This window comes from Hydra vulgaris, chromosome 09 (genome assembly GCF_038396675.1).
Source record: "Hydra vulgaris chromosome 09, alternate assembly HydraT2T_AEP".
NCBI lineage: Eukaryota > Metazoa > Cnidaria > Hydrozoa > Anthoathecata > Hydridae > Hydra > Hydra vulgaris.
In genome coordinates this window covers 49255161-49277360 of record NC_088928.1, presented here as the reverse complement: position 1 = coordinate 49277360, position 22200 = coordinate 49255161, and the positions used below count along the sequence as shown (strand labels likewise).

Sequence of the window (22200 nt, the reverse complement as noted above, 5' to 3'; positions counted from 1 at the left end):
TTAGCTGTAACAACAACACAATTAAATAGAGTTAGAAAAACATATGAAAAAGGTACTGGTGTATCAATTATTTTAAGTAAAATACAACTAGTACACAATTCTAAAATAGAAGGTGGATTTATTGGTGCACTTTTACCGTTTCTTGGTACTTTAGCATCAAGAGTTATACCACCACTTGCAACAGGACTGCTTCAGGAGTAGGCTTAGCAGCTGGATTAACTATGATTAATAAAATAGCTGGAAATAGGTATTGTGTACATGAAAAAGAAGGGACAAGGAGTTAAATTAACATGCGCAGGATCTGGTTTATATTTGAGACCATGGAGTAAAGGAAGTTCTGTAGGTGATGGGTTGTACTTACGTAGTGGAAATGGTTATACATCAACAGGATCAGGTTTATTTTTAGGACCAAATTCTCCATTTGCTAATATTCCATTTTTAAATATGATTCTTTGATTTTCAAATTATATATAATAAAATTTATATATAATAAAATTTCAAATAGCATGTCAGTGCATTAATTTATAAACAAATACAAACACCCGGAACCATTTTCTATAGTTTTTAAACCACATAAAAATTTACAGCATTCTGCAATATTAATAAATGGAAGATATGATGCATTTGCACAACACGACATTACAATAAAATCTCTATCACATCAGTATATACTTATAAAGTTTGGTGTAGTAGTTAGTAAAGGTGTTGCGTTAGTTTAATTAAAACATGAACTTAGATAAAAATGTTAAGTTTACAAGATTGTATAATAGCAGAGTCTGTTGATGATATTATAGTAACAATTGTAAATAAATCTTATTCTGATGTGTTAATAAAAAAGGAGATTGTTTTTGTTCTGTTAATCTATTGTGTTAATTTTTTTATTTTTTTATTAAAAATGGAATACAATAATAAAATGTACAATAACATTTATTCAAATATACCTACTGAGAATAACAATATTTACCCTGCTATTCCTAATGCACCTGAAGAAAAATCTTTTAAAAACCAAGATTAATCATATCGGTTACAAAAAATTGGCGAGATTCAAAAAGAAGTAGAGCGTGAGAGAGAAAAGAGAGTTACGCTGAGTAAAAGATATCATAGGGTTGTAAAAATAATTTCTGCAATTGATAATGAAATACTAGCAAGCACTATGGCACTTGGAACTATTGGAATTGGTTTTTTATCAACAATCATTGCAGCACCAGTAGTTATTGCATGTGAAGGTGCAGCATTAAAAGCAGGTGTGTTATCAATAATAGGCGGACAAGTTAATAAATAAATGAATTTAAAAGTAGAAAAGCATAAAAAGATTAAAGTGCTTGCTGATTCAAAACTAAATCATTAAGTAACTATATTTCTAAAGCTTTAGTAGATGGGCATATAGATGACAAGGAATTTAAGTTAATACTTGGTGAACTTCAAAAATTTCAGACAATGATAGAGCAAATTAGAACAAAAGTTAAAAATGAAGTTAATGAACAAACAAGGTTGTCACTAATCAACCAAGGGAGAGAAGAATCTATTGAAGTAATTTAAAGTAGGTTTAATAAAAAAATAGTCAATTAACATTTTATTGACAAATAATAAGATATGCAACATTTATATCCGTTCCTTTTAGAATGTAGTAAACGTGAAAGAGATTTGAATAAAAAAAAATATTTGGAACTTCTTGGATTTGGAAAAGGAGGTTTATTGTTGATTCAGGAAGTCATTCTATATTTATCACTGATTATGGAAACTTTCAGATACCATCAACTTATAGTGATGATGAGAGAAATAAACTTTATAAACTTATCTGGAAAAAAGTGATTTTTATTGTGTAGAAAGGGACATTAAAGAATCACTTAAACAATGGAATAATGTTAAAAAACAGGATAAATTAAGAATTATAGATAAATATGTACTTCAATTAGAATGTGATTTTAAAGAAAAAAAACTAATAAAAAGTATTTTATCAATGGCACTTATATTAAGATTATTAGAAACAAATGATATCATTTATAAAGACTTTGAGATTAAAAAGAATTGTGGAACGTTTAATATTGATTATTTAAATAGTTTGCTAAAACGTAAAACGTAAAACGTAACGTAAAACGTAAAACGTAACGTAAAATGTAAAACGTAACGTAAAACGTAAATCATAAAACACAACATAAACTTTTATGTTGTGTTTTTAATCTTTTTTATATAAAAACAAAATGTCATTTTTAAAAATTACAGACACTGAAAAGAGAGATCAAATTGTAAAAGAATTATCAGAGAGTAAAATAAGAATACAGCAGAATCATCTTAGTGAAAAGATTGGAGATTCTATTTTGAAGATAGACTTGTCAAAATTTTACAAGCCATTAATTGATAGTCAATCTGGAATAAAGGAGGATATATCTAAATTGCAAGATCAAGCTAATCAATTTGCTCTTACGTTTTCAAATGCATATCCTGAAATACTTACTTATGGATCTAAAGAAATACTTCTTATAGATCCGAAGGATCTAATGCCTTCTGATGAATTTTTAAAGTTGGGAAAAATTGCAACAGACTATCTTAGGATGTATACTTATAGTAAAAAGTCTACAGACTCTACATTTGGAATACATTATAAAGGGGGTAAATTTTTTATAGGAAAAGTTCCAATATTAATTTATAATGATGATCTAAAATGATTTTTTATTTGAAATTTATAATGATGATTAATTTATAATGTACTCCTGATCTTTGGGAATTACTAACAAAGTCTAATCCTAATAAGGAAATATATAATATAGATGGTCTTCACAATTATTGAGATATAATAATACAAACAGATGCAATTACTACTGATTCAGGAAAACCAAAGTCATCTTAATAATAGCTCTTAATCTTAATAATAATCTTAATAATAGAAATAATAGCTCCCATTTGGAGAGAGTTAAAGAGAACTAGAATGCTTGAATCAAAGGGAACAGGAATAGGACTAAAATGTCTTCCTATCAATCCTATTGCACTTCTTGATATGTGTGAATTACGCATAGCTGCATGGAGAGCAGATAATACTGGATCAAGAAATGAAGCTGTTGCAATTTGTGATAAATTGTTAAGACAAGGTTAAATGAATCGTGATCAGTATAAAGCAATACAAAATAATCTAGCAATATGATAACATGAATATGATAACATGAACATGATAATATGAATATGATAATATGAATAGGATAATATGAATATGATAATATGAATAGGATAATATGAATATGATAATATGAATATGATAATATGAACATGATAATATGAGTATTCATTGACGAGAACATCACATGGAAACATCATATTAACTATGTCTGCTCGAAAGTTTCAAAAAGTATTGGAATTCTATATAAGGCGCGTACTCATTTAGATAAAAATAATTTAACTAAACTTTATTATTCTTTTATTCATAGTTATATAAGTTATGGAATTATTGCCTGGGGTAGTACTGATCAAAGTAAGTTACAATGTCTCCATCGCCGTCAGAAACATGCGATCCGTGTAATTAATTTTGCGGATCGGTTCTCAAATTCCTCAATATTTTTCAATCAAATGAAAATCCTCAATGTTTATAAACTAAACGTATATAAAAATTTATCTTTTGTTTATATGTGGAAGTATGATTTATCTCCTTTAATTTTTAAAGACCTTTTTATTTTGAAACCTCTAAGCAAGTTTAACATGAGGAATAATAACTATTTAAATAAACCACTCTGTCGAACAAAGTTCAATCAATTCTGTATCACTTATCGTGCAGCTCATCTCTGGAACAAAATTATTTTGCCTAACTTCGGCTTACCCCTAACTTATTCTGTTTTTAAAATTAAATTAAAAGATCTCATTCTCTCTATTGAAAATATCTTAGAATATTTTTAATTTGTCTTATGATATATAATAATTTTGAAATGTATGTTCAATCTTTGTTTTATACTTGTTGACAATTTGTTTCTATTTATCTAAGTACTATTTTAATATTTTTATGTTAATTTTTTACGTTCTCTTATTGTAAAAAGGCGTTTTTATAATACTTTATGTACTCTGTTTTGTAAAAGGCTCCTGACGATAAGATCATTTGATCTTCTTTTAGAAGCCTTGTTTGTATTTGAAAAAAATATGTAATTTATATATATTACGTCAAATGTAAACAAAAAACATACGAAAAAAAAAGAAAAAGTATGATAATATAAATATGATAATATGAATATGATAATATGAACATGATAATATGAATATGATAATATGAATGTGATAATATGAATATGATAATATGAGTAAAAATAAAAATTGCGTACATAAAAATGCTGTTTGTTAAAAATAAGAGATATGTTAAGAAGCAAGTTGTTGGAGGAAGTGGTATATTTGACAGTTTAATAAATTTATTTAAACGAGCAGCATCATCAAATGTAACAAGAGTGTCATCAGCTATGTTGAAGAGGTTAGCTGCTAGCGATTTAGGAAAAACTGCAATAACTGCTGCTAAATCAGCAGGGAAAAAGCCTTTAACATCAGCAATAGAAGCTGCTGAAGATGTTGCAGTTGAAAAAGAAAAACAATTAATTAGAAAAGCATCTACTAAAGTTTTTCAACCAAATATAGTCATTAATAATAAAACTATTAACATAATCTCAAATTTAAATAAAAAAGCTGATGAAGTTACACCAAATATAAATAATATAATGATGGGGTCTGCAATAAAATCAACAGTTATAAGGATTGAAAATCTAGCAAAAAAAGGCCGAGGACTTCGATTGGCTTAATTTCTTTATATTTATTTTCCATTTTAAATTTTTTTTTATGTTGTATATAAAAAAATGGCAACTTCTGATATATTAAATTTTACTGAAATCCCAAATGATGATGATGGTATTGAAAGATTTGAATTCTATGAATATGAACCAATAGCTCGCACAAATTTAAATAGCACTGGAGAAATAAGAATTAACATCGAGCAACAAGGTTTGTTCACACTTCCGTCTGAAGCTTATCTTTTGTTTGAAGGAAGACTTCTTAAACTTGATGGGACAGCTTATGCTAATGCAGATGCAGTGTCACTTACAAACAATGGTATTATGCATTTATTCAGTGAAATATCGTATCAATTATCAAACCAAAATATAGAGTCAGTTTATTTTCCAGGTCAAGCAACTACAATGTTAGGAATGCTTAAATACCCAACTGACTTTCAGTTAGCACAAGGATTAAATCAATTGTGGTACAAAGATTCTTCAACAACACCAGTACTTGCTGATAACTCAGGGTTTGCAGTACGACAATCATACATAAATCAGAAACCAACCACAAAGGGAACATTTTCATTTTGTATACCTTTAAGACACATTTTTGGATTCTGCGAAGATTACAACAAAGTTATTTACGGATTTAAACATACACAAACTCTTGTTAGAAAAAGTGATACTGGAGCAATTTTTAGAAACGCTCTTGCAGCTGTAGGAAAAGTTAATCTTGATAAAATATCATTGTTCATGTCACATGCGATTCCATCAGATTTAGAGAGAGTTAATCTTTATAAAAATATTGAATCAAAAGTGACACTTCCAGTAACTTTTCGCGCAAGGCAGTGTAATACTACAACTGTTTCATAATCTACAACGTTTTCTTGGAGACTTAGCATAAAAACATCTCCAGAAAACCATGATACATCATTGTTAGATTCCAAACAAATAAGGAACGAAATCAAGAAGTTAATTCTTCCATATTTGATCATTGTGACTTGAAAAATATGTACATTATGCCTAATCAAGAAAAATATCCAGCTGCTGACTATAACTTATCATTTCCAAATCATCAATTTTCAAGAGCCTATAGAGATGCATCTGTATTTAGTGAAAAGCTTTATGGAATGAACGATTTGATAACACAAAGCAACATAACTCCTTCAGATTATAAAGATTTATACCCACTCTTTGCTTTTGATGTTAGTAGACAATCTTAAAATGTTAGTAGAAAAATTAAAATCCACAGTAGACAAATTAAAGCAACATTTAATGCAGCTGTTCCAGCAGATACTGAAGCGTTTGCTGTTGCAATATCGGATAAGTTTTTACACTTTCAATCAGACGGAAATAAGTTGAACGTTGTTTATTAACTTTTTTTTGAATTGATTTAAAAAATTTTTTATCTTTATATAATAAAAATGTATTATACAAGGGAAAACTTGCAGAAGTTGTTAAAAGAAAATAACATTTCACAAACATCTAAAAATTATGTTACATTGTTAATGATTGCTGTAGATAATGGGTTGATTGATAAAGAATTAATCATGTCAAAAGCAACAGAAGCAACCAATGAGAAGAGACCAATTGGAAGACCAAGAATACATCCAGTAAAAGATGTTAATGAGAAAAGATCAGTTGGAAGACCTAGAATACATGCAGTAAAAGAAGAAAAAAAAGAAATAGATCCAAAATATGAAAGATTAAGAACAATTAAGAAAAAACCAGTCACTATTAAATTAACAAACATGGAAACAGGGGAAGAAACAGTATATAAATCTTTATATAGCGCAATGCGTGGGACTGGTCATGGATATATATATCTTAAAATGCGTGATGGGAAAATTGATAATGGTTATAAGATTGAAATATCAAATTCGGAAAAATTAAAAAAAATTAAAATATATTAAAAAATCTTGATATATTAAAATGGGAGATAAAAATAAAATATGGAGTTTTATAAAATGTATAAGCCTACGTCATGCACTTTGTATTGGAAAAAAGAAGAAATAAATAATAATTTAAAAGATTTAAAAAAACCTTGCTATATAAAAAATGGAAAACATAATTTTTATGGATCCGAAAGACCTACTTCGCATGGGTATGAAAGACCTACTTGATGAACCGGTTCCATACATATCATCAGAAATATTAACTACTGAACCTTTTGTATATAGAATAACAACTGTTCAAAATGAGAGCCAACTTGAAAAACTGCAAACAGTAGAATATTATTGTAGAGTTAGAGGATTGGGGTGTTTATAATATTTTATATGAAATTTATCATATGAAACATTTTAACAAGAAAAAAATATTTTGAAAAAGGATATAAAGAAAATGAAAATTAAAAAAAATTATCTTACTATATGAAATGGAAAATGATATGAGTAGCGAAAACGTAAAAGAATTAAAACAAATCGCTAAAGAGCGTCAAGTTAAATATTATTATAATATGCGAAAAGATGAACTTATTAATGCATCATCTCAGAAACAAAGACCAGTTCCTCGTCTTATTCAAAGACCAGTTCCTCGTCCTATTCAAAGACCAGTTCCTCGTCCTATTCAAAGACCAGTTTCTGCTCCTCGTTCTGTTCAAAGACCAGTTCCTCATCCTATTCAAAGACCAGTTCCTCGTCCTATTCAAAGACCAGTTCCTCGTCCTATTCAAAGACCAGTTTCTGCTCCTCGTCCTGTTCAAAGACCAGTTCCTCATCCTATTCAAAGACCAGTTCCTCGTCCTATTCATAGACCAGTTCTTTGTCCTATTCAAAGACCAGTTCCTCGTCATATTCAAAGACCAGTTCCTCGTCCTATTCAAAGTCCAGTTCCTCATCCTATTCAAAGTCCAGTTCCTCATCCTATTCAAAGACTAGTTCTTCGTCCTATTCAAAGACCAGTTCCTCGTCATATTCAAAGACCAGTTCCTCGTCCTATTCAAAGACCAGTTCCTCGTCCTATTCAAAGACCAGTTCTTCGTCCTATTCAAAGACCAGTTCCTCGTCCTATTCAAAGACCAGTTCCTGCTCCTCGTCTAGTATACAAAAAACAAATAGAACTTATATTATCACAATCAGCAGTTAAAAATGTGACGAAGCAATTAACAGTTAAAGGAACAAAAAGATATGATGCTATATCTTTCATGAATGCTGCTAAAAAAAGTGCAATTAAAATTTTGGATCAGGTTGGAGATTTGTTTCTATTGAAAAGATGGATATCAATTTTATTGAGTATAATCCTATTAAAGCTAAATCATATATTCCACTTGATAAAAATTTAGCAACTAAAAAAGCAATAATTAATATAAAGAATGAAGATAATCAATGTTTTAAGTGGTGTATTGCAAGAGCATTAAATCCAACAGATAATCATCCTGAAAGAGTAGTTAAAGAACTTAAAAATCAAGCTGATTAAATAAACTGGGTTAAAATAGATTTTCCAGTATCATTAAATCAAATCACACAATTTGAGAAGAACAATACAGATATCAGTGTCAATGTATATGGTTATGAAAATTCAGAAGTTCATATATTGCACGTATCGAAGAATAATGATCGAAAAAATTTAATAGATTTACTATTAATCTCAAATGGAGAAACGAATCATTACTATTTTATAAAAAATTTAAGCAGATAACTTTCATCACAAACATCAAATAAACGTTGCAAAAAACACTATTGTAGAAATTGTTTGTTAGGATTTATTTCTGAGGAATCATTATCTAATCATAAATCGTATTGTGAAACACATGATTCAGTACGTATCGAACTTCCACCACCAAATTCAACAATGCAATTCACTAATCACAATAAATCAATGAGAGTTCCATTTGTAGTATATGCCGACTTTGAAAGTTTTATAAAACAAATTGACACTTGTGAACCCAATCCGAATGAATCTTATACTAAACAATATCAGAAACATATTCCAAGTTCATTCTGCTATTGTATTAAATGTTTTGATGAAAGTTTTTATCAAAGCATTCCAGTCGCATTTACTGCAAGTAGTGAAACAGATGATGTTGCACAAATTTTTGTTGATAGTTTACAAGAAGATGTTAAGAAAATGTGATAGTATTAAGTTTCCAAAAAATATGATATTTACTCCTGAAAACAAGGATGATTTTAATGCAGCAACAGAATGTCACATTTGTGGAGAAGATCTTGAAAAAGATCTTAGTACGTGATTACTGTCACATTACTGGAAAATATAGAGGTGCTGCTCATCAAAATTGTAATTTAAATTATAAAATTCCAAAATTCTTTCCAGTACTATTTCACAATATATCTGGCCATGATTCTCACTTATTTATAAGTTATAAGAAATTATCAGGAGGGAAATTGAGTTGCATACCAAACAATGAAAAAAAGTATATTAGCTTTTCTAGAGAAATTAAAGTCGATGAGTATATTAAAGAAAGTAAGAAATTTGAAGTTAAACGTGAGCTTCGTTTTTTAGATAGTTATAGATTTATGCCTTCTAGTTTAGACGCTTTATCAAAGAATTTAGCAAAATACCAGTGCAAAAATATCGGAAAATGATATTCGGGGAAACAATTAGATTTATTATTAAAAAAGGCGTATATCCATATGATTGGATAGACTCTGTTGATAAATTTAATGAAACCCAATTACCACCATAAGAATTAATCTTTTTAAAATTAAACGATGAAGATATAAGTGATGATGAATACTCACATGCACAAACTGTATGGAATGAATTTCATTGCAAAACATTTAGAGATTATCATGACTTGTGCAACGTTTCAGATGTGCTATTACTAGCTGACTTCTTTGAAAATTTTAGAGATGTTTGTATGAATTGTTATAAATTAGATCCTGCTTGGTATTATACATCACCAGGATTAGCTTGGGATGCAGCATTAAAGAAAACAAAAGTAAAATTAGAACTGCTGAGCGATTACGATATGATCCTAATGATAAAGAAAGGAATAAGAGGTGAAATTAGCATGATATCCAATAGGTTAGGAGCTTCTAATAATAAGTACATGGGTGATGAGTATGACAAAAGCAAAGAATCAACATTCATACAATGTTTAGACGCTAATAATTTATATGGATAGGCAATGAGTAAACCACTTCCAACACATGGTTTTAAATGGATGGACGAAAATGAAATAGAAAACTGAAAATCAATTCCATGTATACTAGAGGTCGATTTAGATTACCCTGAACATCTACATGATGAACATAATGATTATCCACTTGCACCTGAAAGATTAAATATGGATAAAGTTGAAAAATTAGTTCCCAACTTGAATAATAAGAAAAAGTATATAGTACATTATGAAAATCTAAAACTATATGAAAGATTAGGATTAAAGATTACTAAAATTCATAGAGGCATGAAGTTTGAAGAAAGAGCATGGCTCAATGAATACATCGAACTAAATACAAACCTTAGAACTAAAGTAACGAATGATTTTGAAAAAGACTTTTTTAAACTCATGAATAATTCAGTATTTGGAAAAACAATGGATAACATTGAGAACAGAGTTGATATTAGATTAGTAACAGACAGAAATGAAGCAATTAAATTAGCATCTAAATTAAACTATGAAAGTAGAACAATCTTGATGAAAAATTAATAGCAATACATATGAAAGGAACAAAATTAAATTATGCTAAATCAATTTACTTAGGAATGTGTATATTAGATTTGAGCAAAACACTAATGTACAAATTTCATTATGATTACATAAAGAATAAATATTCTGATTAAGCAAAACTATTATTCACAGATACAGATTCTTTAGCATACGAAATTAAAACAGAAGACTTTTATGACGATATTTCTAAAGATATTCAAAGCAAATTTGATACAAGTGAATTTGATCCAAAGCACCCAGCAAATAATAATGTAGGATTTAAAGTTGGTCTTAATAAGAAAGTATTAGGAATGTTTAAAGATGAGGCCGGAGGAGCACAAGTTAAAGAATTTGTAGGACTCAAATCAAAATTGTATTCTTATAAAGTACACGGAAAAGATAACAAAAAATGTAAAGGAGTAACGAAAAATGTTGTTAAAAAGTATATTACACATGAAGATTACATAGATTGTTTATATATAAAAGAGATCATATTAGGAAAATGAATGTAATAATCATATTCACATGAAATTTACACAGAAGAGATCAATAAAATAGCATTAAGCGCAGAAGACGATAAAAGAGTTATTTTAGAAGATGGAATACACACATTAGCATATGGACACTACAAACTAAAAAAAAATAAGACAATAGGACCATAGGACAATTAGGAAAAGAGGTAAAGGAGCCCAAGGGGAAGGGGGTATGGGAGCTCATAAAGTATTTTTTGAGAAAAAAATAACTTATAAGTAAAAATGAGAAATAACACTGCACAACAGTGATTTTGTATCGGAACCAAAATTAGTTTTTTCTAGTGCATTTCCATCTGCTGAATTCGAAAATGACATTAAAAATTACATATTAGCTCTAGTTTAAGAAATAAAAGCAAAAGTTTCTCTCAAGGCAAGGGTTGAATTAAATGATCGCAAAATGAAAAATCCGGAAAAATATCTGGTCTTCAAAATTTTAGTTTATGCAAAACCGTGCACTTCGTTTTTAAGGGGCGAAATCAACTTAAATTTGTTAGCGAAAATGTTATAAAGTATAAAATAACAAGCTTACGACTACAAAAGTAATAACACTCTAGTAACTAACTTCATATAAAAGTAATAACACTATATATGTGTGATACTTTTACAACGCACTTATAACTTTTATAATTCATTCTTAGTTCAAACAACATAAGTAATCCCAAAATTTAATTGAAGTAGAAAAGCATCTAGAAAAATAGAGTGGATATTTAAATATTATTTATGACGTATTAAAGAACTTAAACAACTTCATAAAAATGTACTTTATAAAAAGTTAAGCATTACGAAAAAAGCCTCTAATGGTCCGTAAAAGCACGCGTTAATTTTAAAATCAACCAAAAAAAACTTTTTATTGGTTGATTTTTAAATTAGCGCGCGTTTTTACGGACTGTTCGTAACGTTTCATAATGAAAACCCTTTTATAAAGAATGTTTTTATAAAGTTGTTTAAGTGTATTGTAGAAGTTCATGAAGTTTTTAATAATATTTGATTATCCACTTCATTTTTTCAGATGTTTTTTTACTTTGATTAAAGTTTGGAATTACTAATGTTGTTTGAACAATGAATGAACTTTAAAAGTTATAAGTGCTTTATAAAAATAATAATACTATTATAGTTTTATTACTTATATAATGCAGTTAGTGACTGGATTGTTATTACATTTGTAATCGTAAGTTTATTGTTTTGTTTTGTTATAATTCGCTCCTTAAAAACAAAGAAAAACGACTTTGCATAAACTAAAGTTTTAAAGACCAGATATTTTTCCAGATTTTGTAAATCGCGATCGCTTATTCAACCTTTGCAAGGGTAGAAATTTTCTTTTTTTAAAAAAAAAAAATTTTTGTTTTTGACTATCCAAAATGTTTTGTTCATGTTTAAAACTTGTGATACTAGTTATGTGTGTTTGCTAAAGTTTCTGGTCTAATCTATTCTTAGTTTTTTTTTTTTTATTTACTAGTGTAAAATATTACAAATCAACATGCCAAAAAAATGTGTAAATTTAGTGGACAATTTTTGTTACATTTGTGGTGAAATAACATTTTCCTCACAGAAAAGAACTATGACACCTTCTGTGCAGACTGCTTACCAGCATTACTTCGATATGAAGGTAGGGGACCAGGATAAATCATGGGCTCCACATATATGCTGTAGCTCTTGTCCGGTTACACTACGAGAATGGTTGAAAAATAAAAAAGATCTTTGGCTTTTGCTGTTCCTATGGTATGGAGAGAGCCTAAAAACCATACAGATGACTGCTATTTCTGTTTGACCCCACCCATTAAAGCAGGTTTGTCAATGAAAAAAGTAGGAACAGTTAAATATCTGAATCTTCCATCTGCCATTCGACCTATTCCACATTCAGATAGTTTACCAGTTCCTACTCCACCACAAAGTTGTGAGTTAGAAGCAGAAAATGAAGAAGAAATAGAAGAAAACAAGCCTTCCACATCAAATTATCCTGATTTTGTGTTAACAGATATTGTGCCACACAGATTGAGTCAAGCAGAATTAAGTGATCTTGTTCGAGATCTGGACTTGTCACAGGAAAAGGCAGAACTTCTAGGGTCAAGACTAAAGCAGTGGAATTTTCTCCAACTTGATGTCAAGGTTTCACATTACAGAAAACGGCAGCAAAATCTGCTTTCTTTTTTTGAGAAAAAAAATAATCTTGTTTGCATTGATGTTTTTGGATTAATGCATTGTCTTAATTTGAACTATGATCCAATTGAATGGAGATTATTCATAGACTCATCTAAGCTAAGTTGAAAGCTGTATTACTGCACAATGGAAACCGCCTTACTTCTGTTCCTATTGGCCATGCAGTTCACATGAAAGAGACTTATATAAACATGAAAGTTCTCCTCAACTCAATTAATTACAATAAACAAAAATGGAAAATTTGTGGTGATCTAAAAGTCATTGCTATACTTTTAGGAATGCAATTAGGGTATACTAAATACTGCTGCTTTTTGTGTATGTGGGACAGTAGAGACAGAAGTTCACATTATATAAAAGAAGACTGGTCAGCAAGAAATCTTAACACAGAAGAAAAAAATGTTATTGCTGAACCAATTGTGGATCCAAAAGATGTACTTCTTCCACCATTACATATTGAGTTGGGTTTGATGAAAAATTTCGTCAAAGGTATGAATAAAGAAGGACAGGCTTTTAGATATTTAAGAAATAAGTTTCCAAAAATAAGTGATGCAAAAGTTAAAGAGGGTATTTTTGTTGGACCACAAATACGTCATCTTATGAAGGATCCTGCATTTGACGAAGTTTTGAAGGGGCCAGAAAAGGAAACTTGGGAAGCTCTAAAAGGAGTGATTTGTGGATTTTTAGGCAACAAATGAGATTATAACTACATGTCCCTCAAGATTCATTTCCTCCACTCACATCTAGACTTCTTCCCCCCCCCCCCCAAGTGGAGCTGTTAGTGATGAACATGGGGAAAGGTTTCACCAAGTTATTTCTGTAATGGAAAAAAGATATCAGGGTCGTTGGAATGAGGCCATGCTTGCAGATTACTGTTGGTTTGTGTGTAGGGATGCTCCAGAACTAGTCTACAAAAGGAAACCCTAATAACTTGATGATCATGATTTCTTTGTTTAAAACTATTAGAATATATTTGCAATAAAAAAAACCAAATGTACTTTAAATGTTATTAGAATATGTAAATTATATGTCATATTTCTCTGTTGCAAATTAGCTGAAATAAAAATTTATTGCTATTGTTTATCTTTGTTGAGAATTGTATATCTCAAAAACTAGAGCTAATAAAAAATTTTCGTTGTCATTTTCTTTTTTCTCAGCCCAAAATTAGTATAATTTGAATAAAATTGCTAAAGATACAAAAAAAAAATATTTTTTTGTTGCCCAGTGTAATTATAAACTTATCAATGTTGAACGGATAATTTTACCTAAGGAACCTTTAACAAATTTTCAATTGTTAGAAGCAGCAAAAAAACTAAAAATAAAAAATTTTAAAGGTGTATTTGTAAGAGATCAATTACCTAAAAATACACAAAAAAAGAATGTGGAATATTAAATACAGGAGAATAAAGTACACATGGTTTTCACTGGATTTGCTTGTACAAAGATAGAGATAAAAAATTAAGTTTTGACTCTAATGCACAACCTCCACCTGTCGAAGTTGTTAATCATTTAAAAGACTCTGTTTACTATAATAGTGATAGAGTTCAGTTTGGAAATACTTCATTCTGTGGACATTTGTGTCTCTATGTTTTAAAAAAACTAGATGAAGGATATGATTTTCAGAATATTATTAATAATCTATGGTAATTTTTTTTTCTTTATGTATAAAATGCCTGTTGATAAATTCGGACGTACAACAATTTATTCAACTACAAGTCGAGTAGTTTCAAATGGATTAACAGCATCTCAAGCTGATAGTATGTTTATTAGAAGAGATGGGCAAAATAATGCAACTAGTGATATTGACATGAATACAAACAAATTAATAAATGCAGCAGAACCTACAAATTCAAATGATGCTGCTACAAAGTATGTTGACACAATAATACCTAATTCTAGCAGTTTAGAAGTAGTACCAAATTCAAGTTTAACATGCATGGGAGTAAAATCCCAGACTCTTGAACCAAATACAGATGGAACAGCAGCTTTTATTCAAAATAGTGGTCCTGGTATTCTCAGAAAACTATGGTTAGAATTTAACGGAACAAATCCTAATGGAAGTGTATCAAGTAACGTATTTATTAGGATATATGCAGATAATACGCTTTGCATAGGAAGTATAGCTTGTGATTTATTATTCGCTCCACTTGGTGGACTAATTTATACTAACTCTTTACAAGGTTGTAATATGCATTCTAATATTGAATTAGGAGGATACTTTACACTTGATTTACCATTTAAAACTAATCTAAAAATTGAATTAAACAATAAAACTGGAAATCCACTTGCATATTCGTTGCAACCTTTTATTACAATAAGTTCAACACAACAAGCAAATATTTCATTAATACCCCCATCAATTTTAGATCTTAAACTATACTCATCCACATTTAGATATTTGAACACAACTTATGGTAATGAATATATATTATTGAACACTGCAAGTAATAGAAATGGTGTTTATTTGAAATATATTAGAATGCATGTTATCGGTAAATCTGGAAATTGGTGGGAATCAAGAGTACGCATGTATGACGGAATCGATTCTCCTAAAAACAATGACTCAGTTATTCAACCTTGGAGACCCTATAACTATAGTAATTTAATTTTTCCTGGATACGAAAAAAATAGCAGATGTATATACTGCTCATCTGGATTAGTAGATTTTTATTTATCTTCATGGAATGGAATTAATACTTCATTTGCTAATAGATCATCTGGGCTATTGTATCAATCAAAACCAAAAATTGTTTCTACAACTACTATCTTTTTTTACAGAAATTTTGGTAAAAATGACTCAATGCCTAGCGTTACTAATGGTAAAAGATTAGTAGTAACAATAAACTCTGGTGATGAGCAAGTTGAGAAATCTGAAAGTTTTTCTGTGTTAAAAGGAGTCATTTACTTTTATGCGTAGCTAAGTTCGAAGACCTACTTCTTATGGGTCTGAAACACCTAATGAAAAGTAGATTTCATTTACACTTAAGTTAGATTTCACCTTATAATTATTATTTCTTTGTTAAAATAATAATTAAATTAATATCATGTCATTCTAGATGAAGAGATCTCATAATATACATGTTGAAAAATGGTTAAAATGTATCATACTTTCTAAGCCAAACGTTTTTTTTTTAAACGATTAAAATAATACCATTCTTTCTAAGACACACACTTTTTTCAATAATGCACTATTGTTTTGGCCCAGAACCCGCTTTTTATACTACTAACCTGTAAAAAATAAATATTTTTTCCGCTTGCATATGGATATAGATTTCTTTTCCAACCTTTGCGATAATTGACTTAATTATTTTTAAGTCCTAGTAAAAAATATTTTGCCTCATTAAATATGATTTGATCCAAATGACTGGATGCAAGACTTGGCTTGATATTTTCTTAGTCTAATTTTTATGCAGATGACCTGTGAGAAGAATCAAAACAAAATAGTTAGACACGGAACACATAGACAGCCAAGGCAGTAGACATCTATGTTGTAGAGGTCTAGGTCTCAGGAAACTTCTAAATCGTCTCACCAAGCAGCTTAGAGTTCAGCGGTGTTTTTAGAAACTCGTTTTTCTTAAAAGTTTTTAGACTCGCTCTAATGATGCTATGTCAGTTAATTTCTGATTAATGACGATTTCTGTATAGGTTTTTAGTTACTTCATATTTTGCATCCATAAGATATTACAGTAGATTTGAAATGGCGTTTTCAACTTGGAAAACAACATTCATTACAGGCAAACTTTTCTCAAAAAATGTCATTTTGAATGTAAGAATTTTCTAATATTTTTGTCAATTAAGGGATAAAAACAACATTTTAATAACATTACAAGATGACATAAACGGTAATATAGTTATAGAATGTTTTAAACAATTAAAAGATATTCTTTTTAAAGTATATGGAGCGTCTATCCATCAAGGAGTATTTCCCAACCGATTAAAACTTGCAAAAGTTACCCCTATTTTAAAAGAGGGAGATCAAAAAGATATCAGTAATTATCGTGCTATATCCGTCCTCTGCACATTTTCAAAAATACTAGAGGGCATTATGTACAATAGACTATACAACTATTTTCTATCAAATAATTTGTCAGCGTTCCCCAAGGCTCTATTTTGGGACCACTTTTGTTCTTGATTTATATAAACAACCTAAATGAAGCCTCAAATTTAATGAGTATCATGTTTGCTGATGATACCAACTTATTTTTTTCCAATAATGATATTTACAAACTCATCTCTAGCATGAACGAGCAACTTAAAAATATATCCAAGTGGTTCAAATGCAATAAACTAACTCTAAACAGTAACAAAACAAAATGGATTTTGTTCCATCCTGTCTCAAAAAAAGCTTATTTTTCCTGCAAATTTGCCCAAAATCATTATTGATGATACTGAGATAAAAAGACACTATGTCACTAAGTTTTTGGGTGTTTTTCTTGATGAAAACATCACATGGAAAGCACATATTGACTATATTAGCACAAAAATTTCTAAAAGCATTGGATATTTATATAAATCCAGAACATATTTAAGTAAAAAAGTTTAACGTAACTCTACTTCTCATATATACATAGTTATTTAATTTATGCAAATATTGTATGGGGAAGCACAGAAAAAAGTAAGTTACAATGTCTTTACCGCCGTTTAGGCGACCCGTTTAATTAATTTTGCGGATGGATACACTCAATCCAAACCTTTTTTTATTGAAATGAAAATTCTCAATATATATGAGCTTAATGTGTTTAATGTCTTATGCTTCATGTATTTGTGGGAAAATGACTTATTCTTATCTGTCTTTAAAGATCTCTTTTGTGAAAAACCAATAAATAAATATACACTTAGAAATAATTTCCTCATATAAGAACCTTTTTGTCGAACCAAGTTTAATAAGTTTTGCATTGCTTATCGCGCACCGTATCTTTGGAATAAGATTGTTTTGTTAAGTTTTTATATTTTTCACACTTATCCAACTTTCAAATATGAACTGAAAAATTTTATTTTATCTATTGATGACGTAGTCAAGTACTTCTAATTTATACTTCGTAATTTTTGTTTAGAACTTTTATTTTATTGTAAAATACGCTTTATGAAACGTTTTAATTTTTGTTTTTATCTTATACATAAACGATATAGATTTTATATATAGTAACGTCAGATTTATTTATGCAAAATTTTATTTTATTTATATAGCATCGTCAGATTTATTTAAACTGTTTATTGAAATTTTTTTTATTCATTTTTGTTTTGCTGTAAAATGTCCAGAGCTGTAAAAGGTTCTGATGATAAGATCATCATGATCTTCTTTCAGATGCCTTGTTTGTTTGTAAAATACGACAAATGTAAACGAGCAAAAAAAAAAATTAAAATAAAAAATAAAAAAAGACACCTTTTCCGAAAAACTAAACACCCCTTTAGACATCTACGATTCCTTAATGCTATTGTTTAGATTGTATAGAAACGATTCCTTAATGCGAGAGTTTATTTTTCTAAGATAATTGCGCGGACTTTTATGTATGAAAAAGTGATAGGCTTTTGATGAGCCGTTCGAAGAAGAACTATACGACGTCTTTTAGTTTTGTTAGAAATCATTACCCTTGTTTTTGTATGATTTTAATATGTGTTTTCGTCATTTTTCTTCTGTTTATAATACAAATTTTACTAGTTGCTGATTTTTCTCTCGGTCTATTGATGCAAGGTCTTCCACAAATTACGAGTCTAGCATTGTTTGGTGTTACACTTTTTATTATGATATGTTGTAAAAAATATATAATATAATATTATTCGCGGCAATATTATGTTATAGATTATTTTATTTTTTACGTTGCATTATATTATGTCATGTAGTTGTAACGTAATGATATGTAAATTTATAAAAGTTGTGCAAAAAAAAAAAAAAAAAATGTATGTCTATATATATAGTTAATACAATTTGTATTTGGTTCATGCGTGACCTATTTTAATAATTTAATGGAATAAACGTCATTTTAGTCATTATTAGGCAAAAGGCTATTCATTCGTGCTACAGGAAATCACCCTAATTTACACATTCTAGCTTATATTGTTAGAAATTGATGCTACAATTGTTTATAAATGTTCTAAGCAATTAAAAAGAGCTTAGTCAACTAATGTATTTATCTTTAGAATTGTAGAGTTAGAAATAAATTTATCAATTTCTGATTTTTTTTTAATCTTTATTTATTATCATAACCATGTTTAGTTACGATTTTAGTATTAAAATAGTTTGTAGTTAATAGTTTGGGCATTCAATATAACTAATAATTATTTTTTTCTGGAAAGCCATAACTGCGTTTTATATTAATTATTATAATTTTTTTATCAATAACCTCCTTCATTATGGGGCACAACTTTTATTCATCATTTTTATACCTGTGATTGGTTAGTATATAGCAGGTTATATGATTATCACCAACTTATTAACAACTGAAAATAGTTTGTTATTGAGCAAATTTCTTTGCGTAGATTAAAATCTAAGAAGTAAATAACCTTATAATTATTAAATTGAAAGTTTCAAATATTTTTAATTAAATTCAATTTTATCTTGGCAACTCATAATTGTTACGAATAACTTGTAAAAAAAAACTATAATACAATAATAACCATAATAACAAAAGCTTATTTTTTTATTGCTTTGCCATTCTTATGAAACGTTATATCTCTCTTTGATTGTTAATAGTAGATTTTTGCTTATTAGGAAAGGATAAGCTTTATTTATAAAACTGTTATTGAATATAATATTTTTGCATTAAAATTAGATAATATATTATTTTTAATATAAAATGAAAATTCAATCAGAAAAAGTAAAAGAACAATATAAAATTTTTCAATCCCTGATCATTGCGATTTTGAGAAATACAATATTTCATAAGAACAAGTACATCAATAATATAAAATACAAAATATGCTATCACCGTTATACAAACTTCAAAACTCTCTTATAAAAACGTGCTTGCGCGCGACGTAATGCAAGGTCCCAGTCTTTCTTTCGTAATTTTTACATTTTATTGGCTAGATGATTAAAATGTGTAATCAAAATATTTGAAAATGATCACAAAGTGTGTTGTAAACTTCAATGGTACCCCTGAGATATATGGAGTTCAAAGTCCAGAGATTTGGGCTTTAATACTCTTATTAATAATGCATAACATATTAGCCTGCTTTTTTTTTAGATGTAACTGGTTGTTTTATGTGCTACTAAGTGAATAAAAATGAGCTATTGCTTTTACTTAGTATTTGATCAGCTTTACATTAATGAAAACTTTAGCAGTTTTGCTCAAATTTTTATTCACGTTGAGTTTTGCAATTCCCTTAGTAGTTAGTCAGCTTTACGTGATTGAAAATTTAGGCCGCATTGATTAAGTTTTTATTCACGTTTTTATTCAAAGCAGACCAATTACTGAGTAAAAGCAATTGCTCATTTTTATTCATCCTGCTTCTTGTTTTATAGTTTTTCATCCCATTTCTACATATACGTCATGTTTCATGCTTTTGAACATTGCTTGTGATCGTGCAATTAAAAATTCACTATTTACTTATCCGTTAAGTAGATGACCGGTATTAAACGAAAATTACGCAATAACTCAATAATCAAAAGAAAAAATTTATTTCAGCTTTCGCTTTATATGTTTACAAATATGTCATTTATGCTAATTAGTAAAACTTATAATGTAAAAAGAAAGATTATTACGACAAAAAAATTCCATTTAAACTAATTAGAACGTCTCATAGGAACGGTTGGTCTTTTGACCAATAAAATCCATTTTTATTATTGGATTAATAACATCGGACCTATATATTTAGAAGTTCCTAACTTTACATAAATCATTCGCTAGCTGATGTTAGATATAGAAGATAACTTCTCAAATTTGTGGTCAAAAGATTCGTTGGAGTTGCAAGAGAGATTTGCAGAATAAAACATCAGTAGAGGTAAAATAGTAAAAAGTATTAGTTTAAAACACATAATTTTAATCTTATTAAAATAGAAGTTTCTTAACTATTTTGAATTTTCGTGTCAAATCATGGACATTCAAAATTGTGGGTAGTTTTGAAATAATTTACATATAAAAGCAAATAAAAGATTGTTCAGAACAAACAAAACGAGCTTAGGAAAGTGCTGGAGTATTTGAAGTTGTGATAGTAGACAAAATTATAAGCTTAAATTTTGTGAACATACGAAATCCTATTCTTAATAATTTAATTTTAATAATTTAAAACCCTAGCATAGAAAAAAAATTTTTCAAGAAATAAATTAAAAATATTAAGTAAGTGATAGTTACGCATTTTTTCAATTTATTTTTTTTTAAATTTGAATTTGCAATGGAAATTTTTTTTTTATAAGAATAACTCTAAAAATAGTAAGATTTTTTATGCTTTAAAGATTAAGTAAGATTCTAATTGAATTGATAAAAAATTAGAATAAAAAAACAGTCAATTTAAAATTAACTGGCTAAAGTTAAAATTTAAAGTGAAACCACCCGATGGGCTCCGCTTTCACTTTAGACTCATTCAAACACTTGTATTTTTTAGAAAAATTATTATTTAAAAGATTGCGTGCGTGAACCGAATTTTTTAGTCGATGTATGCATGGTTCACTGCGCTATTTCCTACATCAGTCGATAGGCGAACATATTCCGTTTTAGCTAAATCTGTCAAGATGCACTTTTCCTTACATAAGTTGATGCATGTGGCATATCAGTCGTCATAAGTACTTTGATGTATCTATTAAAATTACACTTAAAAATATATTAAAAAAATACATTGCAAGAACACGGTAATGTAAAAAGTTATAATAATAAAATGAAATGAACTTAATAATTTTTTTTGCAAAGTTTTGTTGGAGGAATAGAAGTTTAACATTGTGAACTCAGTATACATATATATATATATATATATATATATATATATATATATATATATATATATATATATATATATATATATATATATATATATATATATATATATATATATATATATATATATAATATATATATATATATATATATATATATATATATATATATATATATATATATAGACAGCGTTAAATAATAAATGGGCGCCAACTTATACTTTTATTAGTGAATATATCTTTATGCTAACCAATATTAATATAACAGTATAGATTAAAATTAAAATTAATTTTTTTTTAAAT

At 28.4% G+C, this 22200-nt stretch overlaps 4 protein-coding genes across 5 annotated transcripts in view; all 4 read left to right on the top strand.

The window, feature by feature from the left end:
* The window catches only part of LOC136084841 (uncharacterized), a 91652-nt gene that overhangs the window by 57743 nt on the left and 11709 nt on the right, over positions 1-22200 (top strand). The window contains exon 1 of one of the 2 annotated variants that reach the window (XM_065805959.1): positions 20832-20972. The exons of the other annotated variant lie outside the window; for it this stretch is intronic. The gene's annotated coding sequence lies outside the window, so the exon portion shown is untranslated. Of the gene's footprint in view, positions 1-20831; positions 20973-22200 lie in introns of those variants that run through there. 2 annotated transcript variants of the gene reach the window in all.
* Positions 4818-5609, top strand: LOC136085538 (uncharacterized). Its single transcript, XM_065806853.1, has one exon. It carries the CDS (start codon positions 4818-4820, stop codon positions 5607-5609), a length of 792 nt encoding a protein of 263 aa, XP_065662925.1.
* LOC136085537 (selenoprotein V-like) lies at positions 7111-8807 on the top strand. Its single transcript, XM_065806852.1, has 3 exons — positions 7111-7920; positions 7968-8117; positions 8448-8807. Exons 1-3 carry the CDS (start codon positions 7111-7113, stop codon positions 8805-8807), a joined length of 1320 nt encoding a protein of 439 aa, XP_065662924.1.
* On the top strand, positions 9982-10850 carry LOC136085536 (uncharacterized). The gene is made up of 2 exons (XM_065806851.1): positions 9982-10318; positions 10498-10850. The coding sequence occupies exons 1-2, from the start codon at positions 9982-9984 to the stop codon at positions 10848-10850; spliced, it is 690 nt and encodes a 229-aa protein (XP_065662923.1).